Source organism: Stylophora pistillata, chromosome 14, assembly GCF_964205215.1.
Source record: "Stylophora pistillata chromosome 14, jaStyPist1.2, whole genome shotgun sequence".
NCBI lineage: Eukaryota > Metazoa > Cnidaria > Anthozoa > Scleractinia > Pocilloporidae > Stylophora > Stylophora pistillata.
In genome coordinates this window covers 11385048-11400644 of record NC_142532.1, presented here as the reverse complement: position 1 = coordinate 11400644, position 15597 = coordinate 11385048, and the positions used below count along the sequence as shown (strand labels likewise).

General features: G+C 38.3%; 2 protein-coding genes across 2 annotated transcripts; both read left to right on the top strand.

Moving 5' to 3' along the window:
* The first annotated feature begins 4128 nt into the window (after positions 1-4128).
* LOC111334385 (uncharacterized) lies at positions 4129-5989 on the top strand. The gene is made up of 4 exons (XM_022940107.2): positions 4129-4288; positions 4368-4527; positions 4858-4985; positions 5538-5989. Exons 1-4 carry the CDS (start codon positions 4241-4243, stop codon positions 5784-5786), a joined length of 585 nt encoding a protein of 194 aa, XP_022795842.1. The 5' UTR covers positions 4129-4240; the 3' UTR covers positions 5787-5989.
* Positions 5990-8089: 2100 nt separating this feature from the next.
* Positions 8090-15243, top strand: LOC111334401 (uncharacterized). The gene is made up of 4 exons (XM_022940120.2): positions 8090-8249; positions 12984-13143; positions 13490-13617; positions 14794-15243. The coding sequence occupies exons 1-4, from the start codon at positions 8199-8201 to the stop codon at positions 15040-15042; spliced, it is 588 nt and encodes a 195-aa protein (XP_022795855.1). The 5' UTR covers positions 8090-8198; the 3' UTR covers positions 15043-15243.
* Positions 15244-15597: the final 354 nt, after the last annotated feature.

The following is a 15597-nucleotide window of genomic DNA, read 5'->3' as shown; positions in this document are numbered from 1 at the left end:
GCGAAGGATAAAGGCTCGAGGGGGTCTGGGATTGAGTAAAACAAGGCTTGATTTGCGGTTGAGAGCAACAGCATAAGAGACCCGGCGTAAATGCTTCTCGGTCTGTTAAATGTACCATCAACCACACTCGCAAGCAGACAGAGAACTGTTGCACGCATCGGGAAGACGTAGAGGAAATTTAAACCTCGCGTATTTAAGCAAAGCGATTCGAGCGTCAAATGCAATTTAATTCACTCGCACGATGATTTGTAAAGAAGGCAAAATCCGAGGACAATTGTCAGGTTGTTCCCTCTCCAAGAAGGAGGAGTGGGCGCTGGCTATCCAATTATCTTACTGTAAAATTGATTTAAGCAAATTAGCATATCAAAGCTTCTATCTCCCAAGGTAATGGTGGTGATAAACACGATTTTCGCTGAAGCCATAATTTTGGGTATGATTTCATGCTCCCTAGTTTTGAAGGAGAAATCATTTCTCAAGTACCTATAGGTCTTGCATTGTGGGTGGTATATTTGAGAGTTAGGTATCAAATTTCTTTGGCTGATCGCAGCACAAAAATAGGCACAGTCAGACTTCCTGACTCTTGAGCTTCAGTTTTCAGCGATACATAGTTTGCTATGGTTTGAACTAAAACTGGCTCCACTACAGTTGGTACAAAAAGTATGTTTTTTCGGGTGAAACCCCCCCCCCCACCACCACCACCTAATAGTAGGGCGTGCCCATAGACCAGAAATGTCTTTGGGTATTTAAAGAGAAGCGCAAGTAGGCCTTTATAGATTATGCTAGTAAAAGTAGCATATTATGCTAGTAGCATTGGTTTTTTTGGCGAAATTATATGCTAAGATTATGCTCTTTTTCCAAATTACGCTCCTTTTTTTAAAATTAGGCTCTTAGAAAAAATTGCAAGTAAGTCCAAAAAATAAATTTTTTAATTAGAAGCCGTTGGTCTACAAGAAAGAAACGCAACAAATCCACAATGAAATTCAAATAAACATGTGGTTCAGTGTTAACATGCACACTAGTACTAGACTATATATGGCCTACAATGTGATTTCCGGTTCCGGAGCACCCCAGTCCCGGGCTCAGACCGTTTCAGACGCCGCTCAGTGATTCACAGTGAACTACAAATGCTACTACTTGAACTAAAACTTAAAACATCGTATAACGTCACCAAGTGCTTGGGAGTAGAGATGAACAATGATCAAATTGTAGCATTAAAAATGATCCGATAATAATAAAAATATGCGAATTATGCTAGCATTGCTACTTGGCAGAAATTATGCCAGTTTGCTCAAATTATGCCAAAAATTATGCTAGCATAATCTATAAAGGCCTAAGCGCAGGCGGTGGATAGAGATATTGAAAAACTTGGCATCGAAAACAAAAAGACAGTTTGCTAAGCGAATTTTCACTGTAAACAACGCCGATAATTCGTTTGTACTGAAAGCCAAAGAAAAAATAATGATGATGGAACATTTGATGATGAATAACAAATAATAAGATGAAAACCAAAAGAAAACTGAGGGAGGAGAACGACGGACAAAAAAAAGGAAAAAAGAAGACGACTTCTTCTTTCTTATTCATAACTGAAGTGAAAGATGTAGAGCTCAGGAATCAGGTCAGATTCACTTGCAGAAAATCGGAATTCAACAAAATTAAACCGAATAAATTTAAAACCAAAGTTGAGGACCGCTCTTTTCAAAATGACTTTTCGCATTTGTTTATTTATTAAACGGAAGTTTACGGCTGTCGGTTGATTCAACCAACGAAGAAAAATCCTGATTCCAATTCTGATAGTGACCCATCAAGGGGATATCTCGGCGAATTATCCTCCACTGGGAATGTTTCCGTTTTATACGAGTGCTTGTCCTTCCGCTTTAACACCCACCGGCAGAATGATTTAGTATATTATGGCTAACAATTTTCGTCAGCATCAAGAAAGTACTGAATTTGGAAAATGAAAAAAATGAAAACAGTTTGGAGATCACATGGCAATTTTTTAACCACCGGAGCGAAAAAATTGTGACAAATAATCAGGAGCAAGAGAATTAACATTTAACAAATGGTAAACACCACAGCGTACACTATTGAGTTATGGATGCACGCGGGAGGTTGCTAAGCACGAAAGAAGCGTAAACAAGCGCGCGCGGAAAAATAGTCTTTGCATTTGCTCACGTCAGCAGCGTACACCCATGGCAAATGGGGGACGCTAAATTGACCAATCAGAGCGCGCGCTTACTTTGGTTATGTTATAAATTCTCTTGTCGGGTGATAACATTTTAGTCAACAACTGACAATGGAGAAGCCGAGAAAAGAGGCAAAAACAAGAATGAGAAACAGTTATTTCAGTATTTGCCTTCGGATGAATTTGATAAAAGTTAATCCAAAGAGGGATTTATCCTCGCTTTAAGTTATTGATTGTGATTAGTTATGACAAAACTGCTTCGATTACAATTGCAAACTTGATGAACTAAAAATCGGTGTTGAGGAAGAAATTAACATTGTGACTAATTTTCCCCTGATACCGAAAATAGTGCAGTTGTTTTGCTGACATCATATAAAAAAGTATAACCTTACGTATTGAGGAATTAATAAAAATAACAGATGATGTAGATGGTCATGAATTTCATTTTCGTATAATAAAGATTCCAAAATATCACAGCGAGATCACACCAAGGAAAAGAAAAAGAAATTATCGAACGAATACCCACGACAGCCGCCCATTAAAGTTGGTATCTGTTCAACCAGAGTTATGTCCCATCAGACCGAACAAGAATTCTGAACTGAGTTAACTTTTAGATAGCATTTCATCACGATTAGCTTGAAGTCGTCTAGAATGACTCAATTCGCCTTCTTTTTAACAGTACAGTTTGATATAGTTTTAACCTTTTCTCCTTCAATTTAAGCCGAACAATTATCCATTAAATGAACGTGCTTCTCATGTGTATGTGTATTAGCTACGTTAGGGAAAAATATTGAAATTCTAGGAGTCTGTGAACCCGGGGCCAGTTGCAACCTTGAAAATAGCCGCACGAATGTTGCTTTGATCAGATTTCTTCTTTTCGCTTGATTCCGACAGATCAGGAGCTGTTCTATCTTGAAGCCTGTTCAAATGCAGCGAGCACCTGACGAAAAAGCTGAAGGTCAAATTTTGCGGGTTCCACAAAGGATTTATCGAGCGCAGCCGTGTTTCACAGCTGGTGATCGTTGTTAAGCTGACGGGAACATTTAAAGCCATTTCCCAAAGTCCTCTATTTCCCAAGAAAGTAGTTAAAATCTCATCGTATCTGCTTAACTACATTCCCTAACGCTACGATCGCTTTTCGCGAAGAAGCTTTTAAAAAAGCAGTTCGAATAGAAAAATTTGACTCAAAATAGTCATATCAACTTCAAATTTCTCGATTGTTTCAAAGGTCTAAGAGTCAAACTTTAATTTTCGATGGCACATTTTTGGTTGCTTTATCTCCACGAAGAAATTGAAAATGAAAAATAAATCCCGCCTTTTCGAGGGAGTTCATCATAGAGTGTCATCGAACGTAGTAGCAAGATGAAAGAGCGATTCAGTTTCAAAATAAAGTAACGGTAGCGTCACGTACATTAAATCCGGTACAGGTTAGAACGTTACTGCTCAACCTTTTGTTTGTTTGCCACGGCAACGTATAAATGATAATGGAAAAAACCATAACTAAAGATATCAGCGAGAAGGAGATGGAATGACTGGGAGGTGGTTCTGAGGGAACTACAAAACGTACACAAATTTGACATTTCGATTATGATGCCACCTCATGCTTAAATATTTTCTACGCTGGGAATCTTTTATTTCATGCACAGGATAGATTTTACAATTATTTTAAAATGGTCATTTAAAATCGTGTTCATGCGAAGAAAACTAAGCAATTCTGAATTCATGAACTTTCCCTTTCAAGAATAATCGAGTAGGAAAACATAAAAAAGGTCGCGTGACAGTGGAAAATGAAAAGTGACCAAGCACGCTAGCGCTTTCTTTCTCTTTTCTTATATTGTGCGTCAAAAGTTTTTTTTTTCCAAGGCTGTTTATAGATAACAAAATCATTTCTGCCTTGCGTAATTGTAGTTTACTTCACTTTCCTGCTTGGAATCATAATGCTATTTAGATTTCCGAAAAATTTATAAAAGGAGATACTTGACGGTGATACAGCTTGATCGTTGTTGTCGCTGAAGGGATCTATAACGATACTCGGAAAGCTAAACAGAAAACTCAACAATGCCAATTGAAGATAGGTCAATTCCCGATCACTGGGATGAAGAGCCGGTAAGTTTGAGCATTCCTAACTTCAGGAATTAGTTTTCAGCAATATCTTCCGAGCTCTTATTTTCTCTCGCTTTTTCAGGGACAAGGGCCCATCAAGAGTTTTGATGGAGTTTACCGCCAGTGGTTTACATCGAGACATCGACTTTTGTCTCAGAATCAAGGTGGTCAGGTCCCTGGTCATTTTGTGAAGATGGACGGAGATAGCGTGACCGCAACTGCAGTCGAAAAAGACGACAAAGGTATCCACTGTTTACTAAAGTCCGTCTTTAGCTCCAGCCAACACTCCTACGCAGGCATAGAAAAGGCCACGATTCAAGTGAGGCATGATAAAGCAGCATGCTTTATCAAATCACAGCAAAAATTAAAGTTATTTCCTAGGCCTTCAGATATCCTGGTAACTTCTATTTTTTTAATCCTATGGGTTTTCGTCAATGAAAAATTAAATTCTGAAAAATTGTTCAGAACGGCCCTGAGAGAATTAATCTTCCTTCCTCTTGAAATGTCTTTCCCGTAATCCAAGCAGTGTTTTCATTTCATTGAGATTTCCTTTTCGAATTTCTTTCCTACAGCAAAATTTCGTTTACACAATTTCACGGAAAACAAGGACGAGACGTGGTATGACTATTATATTCTGCAGAATCAGATCAGTGGGGGCGTGGTAGCCGTAAATCCAGAGGATGACACCATCACTGTTAAGGTAACACTCCATAACAAATGTACATCATCTAAGTAAAAACGTCCAACTTAAAATGATAAGATTTCATAAAAGGAGTTACAAGTATGATAGGTTTTCCACGTATCCGTTACACAAGACATTTCGCAAAGTTACTTTTGAGAATGATTACACTCCGTTTGTGCCATGCACTCCGCAATCACGCCTTTCGTCGAGTGTGCGCCACCTGTTGTAAACAGAGTCACGAACGCAAACCTTACGGCTCTTTTATTAATCTCAAGTTCTAAACTAGAAATTGGTGGTCAATCCCTGTGTTAAAATATTTCTTGTAAAGGTAGAAAAGTCAGAAATCAGGAAAAAGTGGCAGTATATAACTCAATCGTTCTATTGCCTTCAAATTTCCAAAACGAGTAGCCGGTGCTAACCAAAGAAGAATTGTTATTTTTTGTGCCTAAATTGGATTCACTGCTGAAATGAATGATCCACCTACTCTCTAAGCTACACACAGTTCCTCAGGCTCACTTAACACGATGATTATGACTCCCCCCCTGATGTCTCATGTATCTTGGTCAACAGCATGCAGATGTCATACGCTTCAGGACCATCAAGCAGGTCAGAGAAGCCAACCTGTTAGATGTGATGTTCATTAAGGAGCAGAAAAAAGCTTTGGACGACCACTTTTGGTTTGAGTCATGTATCGAGGATGGTAAGAAGCGGGTCATGGGATTTGACCAGAATGGTATGCCCCTGAAAACTACTGAGGTTGAACCAGGTTCGAAAGAAAGTCTACTGGAGATGAAGCGAGTCTGGATGGAGGAGCCATGAGAAGACTTTCTTTTTACCAGCATTCAAATTTTCCGTATTAAAACGGTAAAAAAGATTTTGTTTCCAAACTAATGAGCAAACTACAAACGTAACAAATCCTTCATGAAGGTCTTGCCACAAATAACACCTAGTCGCGAAGCGTAGTTAAATTAGCAAGCCAATAAATGCATATTATTGAATAAATGAAGTCTTAAACAAAGAAACTGCAGTTGTGTTGACCTCGGACTAATTTTATTCATGCCTGCAAATCTTCTCCCCTCTTAAAGGAACAGTGATCCATTTACAAGAACTTTTCCTTGAAACGCTTTGCACTGATTAATCAAAATATTTCAACTGATATTCCCGGAAAGTATATGCGTTAGGTGAGTGCAATGCAATACTCTTAAAAAAACTAGAAATATACCATCGTGAACGCAGCCTCTCAAACTGATAAAATCTGATCTTAGTCTTCATACAGTTTTCACACTAACTTTATTTGAAAGTGCCTCGTGCAAGTGAGAAAGTGATTGATATTATACAATTCTTTCATATAATCTCTGTACAATGACTATTTTGTGCTTAGAAATACGCTTTCATACCAATGAGGGCCCGAAAACCTTACCTTTTCGATTGGGTTAGGATAAGACTCGCAGCTCAAGACCATCGAAGATATGTCGAGTCTCTCTTTCAGAATATATTTTTGTATACTTTTTTGTCGATTTTCCTTTACAATCATGAGGTATAAACTACGGAGTAGGGCTAGGATGAGGGCCAACACTCAGTAAGACTGGAATTGAAAAGTTTCAGAGAGACGCTCAAAACGTCCGATTCTTTAAGACCTTATCCACCTATTCACATAACATGCGAGTCTTAGGGGATTTTCATTTAGGATTCAAAGCCCTATTAACTTGATTGTATTCACATGGCGTATTAAGGCCATAATGACATTAATGCACACCCAATTCTGATAACTAGTGTCAGACGTAGTTTCCCAATCTACCGACCCTTCCCATAGGAAGAACGTGTGACAACCACACCCCTACAAGTTACGTCATCTGTCACATGTACAATATATTTTTTTTGTTTCATAAAATTTCGTTTTTTTTCTATTAACACCGGAAACGTGCGCTGTTCATTGTTTTCATTGTCCCAGACTTCCTACCTTTGATGTCGTAAAGTAGAAGTAAAACAGGAGGGAAGTCTTTGCCTGTTGAAGAGCTCTCGCGGTATTCTTTGTTTACGCAATGATCTGACAGATGTAGTTACAATACTTCGATCTTAATTTCATATTGATCTCGATTCGTTAAAGTGAAAGAAAAGCTTGTGACGATAGATTCGATTCGCACACCACTTGTCGAGGACTACATTTCGAAGCGAAATTTGATTACGTTAGTCGAAATGGAAATCGTTTAAAGATTCGAATCTCAAATCAAATCGTTTTTCAACTAGAATAAAAAAACTGTCATTCGGTTAAGCATCCTTTAAAGTGTGCTGAAAGCCCTACTCCTGTTTCTCTCTCATTTGGTGTTTTGCGCCTGTTTCTGGTCTCAAACTAAGGCGGATGGTTATCACATTGGCTTAATTGTTGCAAAACTTACAGCTCTTACACCAACTTTCACCCGATCCCCCACACACCGGCACCTTTCACCCGATCCCCCACACACCGGCACCTTTTTCACAACGAAACGCAATGAAACGATATCCATTTCCTTATTTCATTGAAAGGAAACATTTATCTCCTATTTAATTTGAAATACTCAGTGATATTTGAATCACAATCGTATATCGAACGAGTAGACTATAACCAAATATTTGTAACAGAACTTTCGCATCGGGTTTTAAGGAAGTGGGGAGACTATAAACGAAATATACGATCGGATAGATCTTATTCATTTTCTATAAGAAGCACAAATAACTACAAAAGCATCATGAAAATGAAGGAGAGAAAATAAAGATGATCAAAAGTTTCCTTCAGTAGAATTTGGTAATAGAGGAGAGGGTGACTGCAGGTTTATTGAAACCCATTTGATATGTAGATGAAAAAAACAAAGTCAGGATAACACCTTGTTTCTTAAGAAAAGTCAAGTAAATATGTATCGAAAAACTCGAGCAGCAAACGAAAACGATCAGTCAAGCTAACGTTTTTCCATCTTTTTTTAGCGTCATGAAAAACACATTTCTTTCTCTTTCATCCACAATGCGTCAAACAATGTTTTCACGGCTATTTTCAGAAAACAACATCCGTTCCTGTACATATGAAAACTTGCCCAATTGCAGTTTACTTCGCTTTCTATGTCAGAATCATATATATCGCCAAGTTAATCCTAGGCACCAAATAGATACTGAAAAGATACGTTTGACAGTCACAAAGGTATAGCTTTGTGGTGGAGCAACCCTGAGAAAGTCTAGGAAAAGTGTCCAGAAATCGCAATAATGCCCACCGAGGATAAGCCGGCCACTGGTGCTGGGTACATAGATTTGCCGGTAACTTTGAACATATTTAATCTTATTATTCATATATAAAAAACTCTTGTAGAAGTTTATCGTTTTGAGAAATTACCTCAGTTATCATCACTGCGGTTTCTAAGATACTGCTGTTCGCTATACATGGATATCAAGGCGAAGGGGTTTGAAAAGCATCGTAGACAAAACAAAATAGACAAAATGGATAAACAGAAACTATGATAAAATTGCAGCCATCTAATGGACCAAATTTTCGGCATTAACAAGTTGAAATATCCATACAACTGAAATCACGTTACTTAATTCCAAATAACTCCAATTAAATATTATGGAGTCACTGATTTACAGACCACATATGCAAACATTTGGACTTTCTTGTTTTCACAGAATTCTAGTACGAAACTAAAAAGTAGGACTGCACCCTTATTAGGCCAAAATATTGCAACTAATATTTAATGGAGATCAAAAATTGGTCTAAACAATTATCCATCAGCCACTCGTCAGTATCTTCAGGAGAATAAATGGGGTAAGTTTCTAAAGAAGCTGTGGTGTTGCGTCCGTGGGGGGGTATTATGAGTCTTACAAGAAAAATTCGTTTTATCAACTAAAATTATATTGTGAATTGGGATCGTAAAGAGATTCTGATGTTGACGTTTCGAGCGTTAGCCCTCCTTCAGCGCGTGAGAGAGTGTGTGGTTTATATAGAGAGAGATGGAGCTAAGCTATTGGCGGGGACACTGATGGTAAAGTGAAAACCCAAGAATACATCCGTTGAAGGAAAAGCGTTTGTTGATACCGTGGGGATTAAGAGTGCCGATTTGAAAGATAACTTCGTTTTATAGTTTTGCGGCTTTCCGAGCTGCCTAGATGTAGGGAAAGGCCACAAACTGCCAATGTTGCTTAAAATGATTAGGGAGATTAAAGTATTTAGCCACTAGTTTTGGATGCGTCGTTATCATTTTTGTCTACACCACGAAGGCGTTCTCCAAAACGGTCGCCTCTTCGTCTTTCTGTTTTGCCGATGTATATGTTTTACAATGGGTGCAGTTTATGTTATGGATGACATTGGCAGAGGTATAGGTGAAAAGATCAGTGTCTTCATGGATCGTCTGGGTTCCAATGTTTCTCAAATTTATAAATAAGAAGACAAGTTTTGCATCGTGCGTGCGCAAGTTCAGGGTTAATCGTTTGCTTGGAGTCCATTTCTGACCAAAGAGTTGCCTATGTTTTTATCGCATGTGAAAGAGAGTAGAGATTCGAAGAAATTATACCATTGTCTTGCTTTATTGAGAATTCGTTGGTTTTTTTAAGATGAGGGAAAGACAAGTTAACGTTAACAAGTTAACGTTAACATTAACACTGAGTTAACGTTTCGAACTTTAGCCCTTCGTCATTCGCTCTGACGAAAACTAAATTATCATGTCGTGCTCCCTACCGACGCAGCACCACAGTTTCTTTAGAAACTTATCCCCTTAATTCATTTTTCGCACAAAATTTAAGCCCAGATCGAGAACGAATTTCTCTGAATCGGAAAGCGGAAGATTTCCTGTAGCGGTTACTACAGTTTTTAAGAGCAAATCCGTGCAAAAATCAAACATTGCTGTTCTTTTGCATACAAGTAGCCTTTCGAAAGCAGACAATTGCTGTGCAGTTTTTTCCTCAAAAAATTTATTTGCTCAACTCGCGTATCAAAAAAACTGCGCTAGGGAAAGCTATCACAGTTCCAAGTTGTTGTACAACTTGTCATTGTCTAAACACCGCGATTTCAAAAAGACTAGATGAATTCCAGTATTCAAGAGAAGTCAAAGCTTATGGCTCTCCCGTGTTGCGTAAAACGGTAGGCGAAAAACAACGATAATTGTTAGCAAGTGCCTTTTCAGAATTTCGTAAGATTACGAATGATAATACTATAGTTGATGATCTTTCAGAATATGTAAAGTTTGGTTTGGGGAAATGAATTTGGAATTTTTTACAAGTTTTTGAAAATCGTGAAGAAAGACAAAAATCACGCCATTCTGTTGTGTACATGTGACCATCAAGACATTGATGCAATAAAAATTAACACGACTCCGATACATATAGCAACTGAAAGTAAATATAATAACCTTAACTCAAATATTATGTTCTTAGCTGTTCATATGAGTCTAGAGTTTCAGTCTGTTTTTCCGTTTTCTCCATTCTGTAGTCTCTGTAAGTTTGACCTCTGCATCGTCACTTTATGTCGCGGTTCGATCAAAACGGCTGCTCCTGAAAACGTCTAAACTTTGCAATTTGTATTCCTTGTGTGCTCGATACGACGTGTTGGTGTTCTTTGCGACAAAATTCATTAAAACACTGATCGAGCCGACTATATATACTGTATGCAAATTTTATTCACTTGAATCTATAAAAAAATTGCAGAGAGCCCGAACGAGCTTGCGTGAGAGTTAAATTTGTTCATGGAGTTGGGGTGGGAGGAGGGGGAGGGGGGAAGGAAGTATGCGGTCTCTCTCTATAATGCGTTACTTTGGGGTAGCAGATTTCTCTTTAGATCGCTGATTAACTATTTTATCAAGAATTTGTCTTTCTTGTTACTTACCTTTGAAGAATCGAATACCTCAATTTTATGTAATTTTAAAAATTAACCTCATTAGTGCATGTTTTATTTCCCACGTGAACTAAATAAAAATTCTAAATTTAAGAAAGACAATACTTTGCGTGTTCCTGCTCTTGGAGAAATGGTAGAGGTTTTTGCTCTTTCGGGTGTATAATCGCCAGTCCATGTTCGCAAATTTATCATATTATAATGTTGCGCTATGCAAATTACGTAGGGTAGTTCTGTTAATTGAAAACCATCGTGACCTCTTTCCTGTTTTGAACTGATTTGATCGAAAACTTCGGAACAACGATCGTCAAAAACAAAAGAAAAGAGACATATGCCTAAAAGACCCAATCTTGGCCACTGAGAATACCTTATCCACCCTATATACCAATTACTGTCACGTACTCTTACTCAGCCTGATATGCAAATTTTGTTGTGCGTTGCGAGCAAGAAGTAATTTGCATAAAGTCTCAGAACGGTTCACGGTAAACTGCATGGGAACACATGCTTGAACTAGTTGGTTTTATTGTCAGCCCTTTAATGGTTTCCTTCAGAATTTTCAGAAGAAGTTGTATTAACAGTATAAAGAGTACAAATGTGAAAAGTGAGCTACGAAGAATTCGTTGAAAACTAAGACGGTTTTGATCGTGGCTGCAAGCAGCGGCGGGCCTCTGTTCTCGATAAACCTCACGAATGAAATTAACCAAACGGTAAAATGAAGTACTTTGAAAATTCGAGAATATCATATCCAAGTTGGGGTCAGTATATTTGCATTGTTCTTTACGCTTTTTGAGTTGCCATGATTTCTAAAACAAAAACGATTTTGTTTTTAACAATGGTCACGCATACACAACATGGCGTGATTTTAGGTATTTCGTTGACGATTTTCAACAAATTCTTAAAAATGCGACAGTCCTTTCCCCAAAGTAAACTTTACATAGTTTGAAAGATCATTAACTCGGGTATTTTCATTCTTAATCTTACGAAATTCTAATCGAAGGTACATGCTCAAAATTATAGTTATTCTTCGCCTACTGTTTTACGTAGCACGGGAGAGCCATAACTTCTTTACTTCTCTTGAATACTCAGATAAATCTAATGTCTATGAAATCATGGTGTTTAGACCATGGCAAGTTATACAACAAATTGGAACTATTGCGGCTTTTTCTAGCGAAGCAGTTTTGACGAGCGAGTCAAGTGAATCATGACTAATTTCCACCTTGTTTGCACGCGTTTGGGATCGCCAAATTGTGCCTAAGTTGAAAATGATATCCATCGTTTTTCTCAGGAATAACTGATATTTCAAGGAAAAAACTGTATGGCATTCATATACTCACTAGAGGCTATCTATATGCAAAAGACGAGTGAATTTGATTTTTTTCAGTTTTTTCGAAGATTTGCGATTTTGTTTGATTCTTGCACGGATCTGCTCTTAACCCCTTACGTCCTGGCATCAGTATGCATATTCTCCATACTGTTCTCTATACATTTCTTACGGAACTGACAAGGAGAATTTGTTAAACAATCAAGATCTTCTTTAGTTGGTGATTGTTTCCTTTATTCTCGTAACTTACATGTTTGATTCAAGAATGATATGGTAGTGAGAAATTAGATCCACATCAGTTACCCTGAGGGCTTGAAGAGTTAAAACCTTCAAGTGGCGAGTCGCTGGTAATTTCAGGACCCCGGCATTAATTGTTAAATTTTTAGAAAAAAAATAACTGGATGCAAATAGTTAAAAAAAAAAAAAAAATTTGACCTCCTGAATTTTGGCCCGAAAAGGTTGTACTAAAATAACCGGAAAAATTTAAAAAGTTCAAAGCGGCATTGCAGAATTTGTTGAGGTCGTTACGTATTTCCAAGCGACACCTCTTAAAGAATCATTAACTCATGATTCGTTCTAAAACACGGCGACCCTCGTCAGTCAATTCATTGACAGCTTGGGAAGCCAGTATTTTTAGAGTTATTCCTTCTTCTTGTCTTTATTCACTTGCAGCACTTACAGCAAGAGCCTGTAAAGAGTCGATGGAAAGTTACCGCTAGTAGTTAAAGTAGACATATCGATTTAACATAACGGTGGCCATCAGTAAAGTCAGTTTATTTCAGGCAGGAATAGGAGGAACTTATTTTCCACAGCTCTCTCTAAGTAATTACTTTTCTCTTGTCTTTTTCAGGGACAAGGGCCCATCAAGAGTTTTGACGGAATTTACCGCCAGTGGTTTACATCGAGACATCGACTCTTATCTCAGAATAAAGGAGGTCAGGTCCCTGGTCATTTTGTGAAGATGGACGGGGATAGCGTGACCGCAACTGCAGTCGAAAAAGACGACAAAGGTATCTTCCGTTTGCAATATTCGTTATATTTAGGTTTGATTAGCGACTCTATTCAGTAAGGGGCAAAAGTTGAGGAAGGAGCTCTGAAGGAGCGTTTATATTTTATCAAACCAAGGCGAACAGAAGATTGTTCCTGGTGTTACCTCGTTACAGTAAATAAACATCTGTTTTTCCTTTGTATTCTTCATTGATTAAAAGCTTACAATTGGCGACATAACGGAGAAGTGTCAGGGTATTGGCCCAAAACAGCTTTTAGGAGCACCGATCCTCCTTCCTCTTGAACTGACTTCCCCTTAAACCAAGCAGTGTTTTCACTTTCATAGAGATGTCCTCTTTTCTCTTACAGCAAAATTTCATTTACACAATTTTACGGAAAGGAGGAACGAGCAGTGGTATGACTATTACATTCTGGAGAATCAGGTCAGCGGAGCCTGTTTGGCCGTAAACCCAGAGGATGACACTATCACTGTTAAGGTACCAATTCTTACAAATACTCGCCCTTTATGTGAACGTCCAACTTTAAACGTAAAGATAAAAATGAAAGAATTATGTTCATGATGAGTTCCATTTCTAACCATTTCATAGAAAATTTGAGAAGATTGTTGCTGAGAATGCTTTCAATCCGTTTTGAATTGTCCTGCTGGCGCGCACGCGACCTAAATTAAACAGTAATATCTTCATTACGCATACACTAAATACTAAAAACAGTGGATAGCGTCGAAGAAGTGCTCTGATTGGCTAACCAAACTCAAAATATTCTTTGCTTTTTACCTCCCAGCAACGAACGCGGAATTTACGCCCGAAAATATCGCAGTTGTTGCGGATCGAGTAAAACAATCACAAGCTTGTTGAAGTGCTCTACCCGAGCTTACTTTTATCTCCACTCGTAGAACAAAGCTTGGTAATCTAACCCTTTGCCCATATATTTCCGCGCAGAACAGAAAAATTAGACTCGAAGGCAAAATTTAGCATTGAGAGAACCACTTGTTCTGATGCCATCAATTTCCGAGAAAGAGCTACGCAAACAAACTTAAGAGGAGTGGCGAATTTATGCAAATTAGAACCAGAGGAAAAGTAGAAATTTCGGTTGAAAGTAATATTCCTCCTCCGCTCAAAGCTCCTCACCATTCTCTCCCTTAACGCGATGATTAGGACTCCTCTCCTAATGTTTTATATCTTGTTTAACATCACGACTCCTCTCCTAATTAACAAATGGTAAACACCACAGCGTACACTATTGAGTTATGGATGCACGCAGGAGGTTGCTTAGCACGAAAGAAGCGTAAGAGTCGCTCGAGGCGATAGCCGAGAGCGACTCTAGCTTCTTGAGTGCTTAGCAAACCTCCCAAGTGCATCCATAACTCAATAGTGTACGGTGTGGTGTTTACCATTTGTTTTATAACATAACATTGATACATTGTAGTTAAAGAGTTCCCTTTTATTTAACAAATCTTACGTGACCAGAAAAAACAAGCGCGCGCGGAAAAATAGTCTTTGCATTTGCTCACGTCAGCAGCGTACACCCATGGGCAAATGGGGGACGCTAAATTGGCCAATCAGAGCGCGCGCTTTACTTTGGTTATGTTATAATGTTTTATATCTTGTTTAACATCATGAATTCTCTCTAATGTCTTGTATCTTGGTCAACAGCGTGCAGAGGTAAGAGGTCTCAGGACCATTGCACAAGTGAAAAAAGCCAACCTGTTAGATGTGATGTTTATTAAAGAGCAGAAAAAAGCTTTGGACGACCACTTTTGGTTTGAGTCATGTATCGAGGATGATAAGAAGCGGGTCCTGGGATTTGACCAAAATGGTATGGTCCTGAAAACTACTGAGGTCGAACCAGGTTCGAAAGAAAGTCTACTGGAGATGAAGCGGGTCTGGATGGAGGAGTCCTGAGAAGTCCTTCTTTTTATCAGTATTCAAATTTTCTGTAGCATTGAAAACGGTAGCAAACTAATGAGTAAACTACGAACGTAACAAGTCCTTCATGAAGGTCTTGCTACATATAATACCTAGTCGCGAATCGTAGTAAAATTAGCAAGCTAATAAATACATAAATAAATGAGTTCTTAATAAAAGAAACTTCAGTTGTGTTGACCTTAACCAAATTTCACTGATGCTTAGAAATCTTGCTCGGAAAAAGTGTCTTGCATCTTTTTCAACAGGAGGCATCTGTAAGAGGCCTCAGGACCCATAGCACAAGTGACTATCAAGGAACAGAAAAAAACCTTTGGACGACCAATTTTGGTTCGAGTCACGTATCGAGGTTCCCAGGATTTCACCAAAATGATATGGTCCTGAAAGCTATTGAGGTCGAACCAGGTTCAAAAGAAAGCCTACAAATATAATTTTTGCTTCAATAATAATAAAAAAACGGTGAACTTTAAAAATCCTTGGAAAAAAGGTTTGGCAACAAACTTCATAATACGTACGAAAATTAGTAAGCAAATG

What these genes read in the sequence shown, in the direction of transcription:
- LOC111334385 (XM_022940107.2), top strand. Translation starts at nt 4,241, where the DNA reads ATGCCAATTGAAGATAGGTCAATTCCCGATCACTGGGATGAAGAGCCG. An exon ending in AGTCGAAAAAGACGACAAAG is followed by an intron (nt 4,528 to 4,857) that starts GTATCCACTGTT and finishes TCTTTCCTACAG; the next exon opens with CAAAATTTCGTTTACACAAT. An exon ending in ATGACACCATCACTGTTAAG is followed by an intron (nt 4,986 to 5,537) that starts GTAACACTCCAT and finishes CTTGGTCAACAG; the next exon opens with CATGCAGATGTCATACGCTT.
- LOC111334401 (XM_022940120.2), top strand. Translation starts at nt 8,199, where the DNA reads ATGCCCACCGAGGATAAGCCGGCCACTGGTGCTGGGTACATAGATTTG. An exon ending in AGTCGAAAAAGACGACAAAG is followed by an intron (nt 13,144 to 13,489) that starts GTATCTTCCGTT and finishes TTTCTCTTACAG; the next exon opens with CAAAATTTCATTTACACAAT. An exon ending in ATGACACTATCACTGTTAAG is followed by an intron (nt 13,618 to 14,793) that starts GTACCAATTCTT and finishes CTTGGTCAACAG; the next exon opens with CGTGCAGAGGTAAGAGGTCT.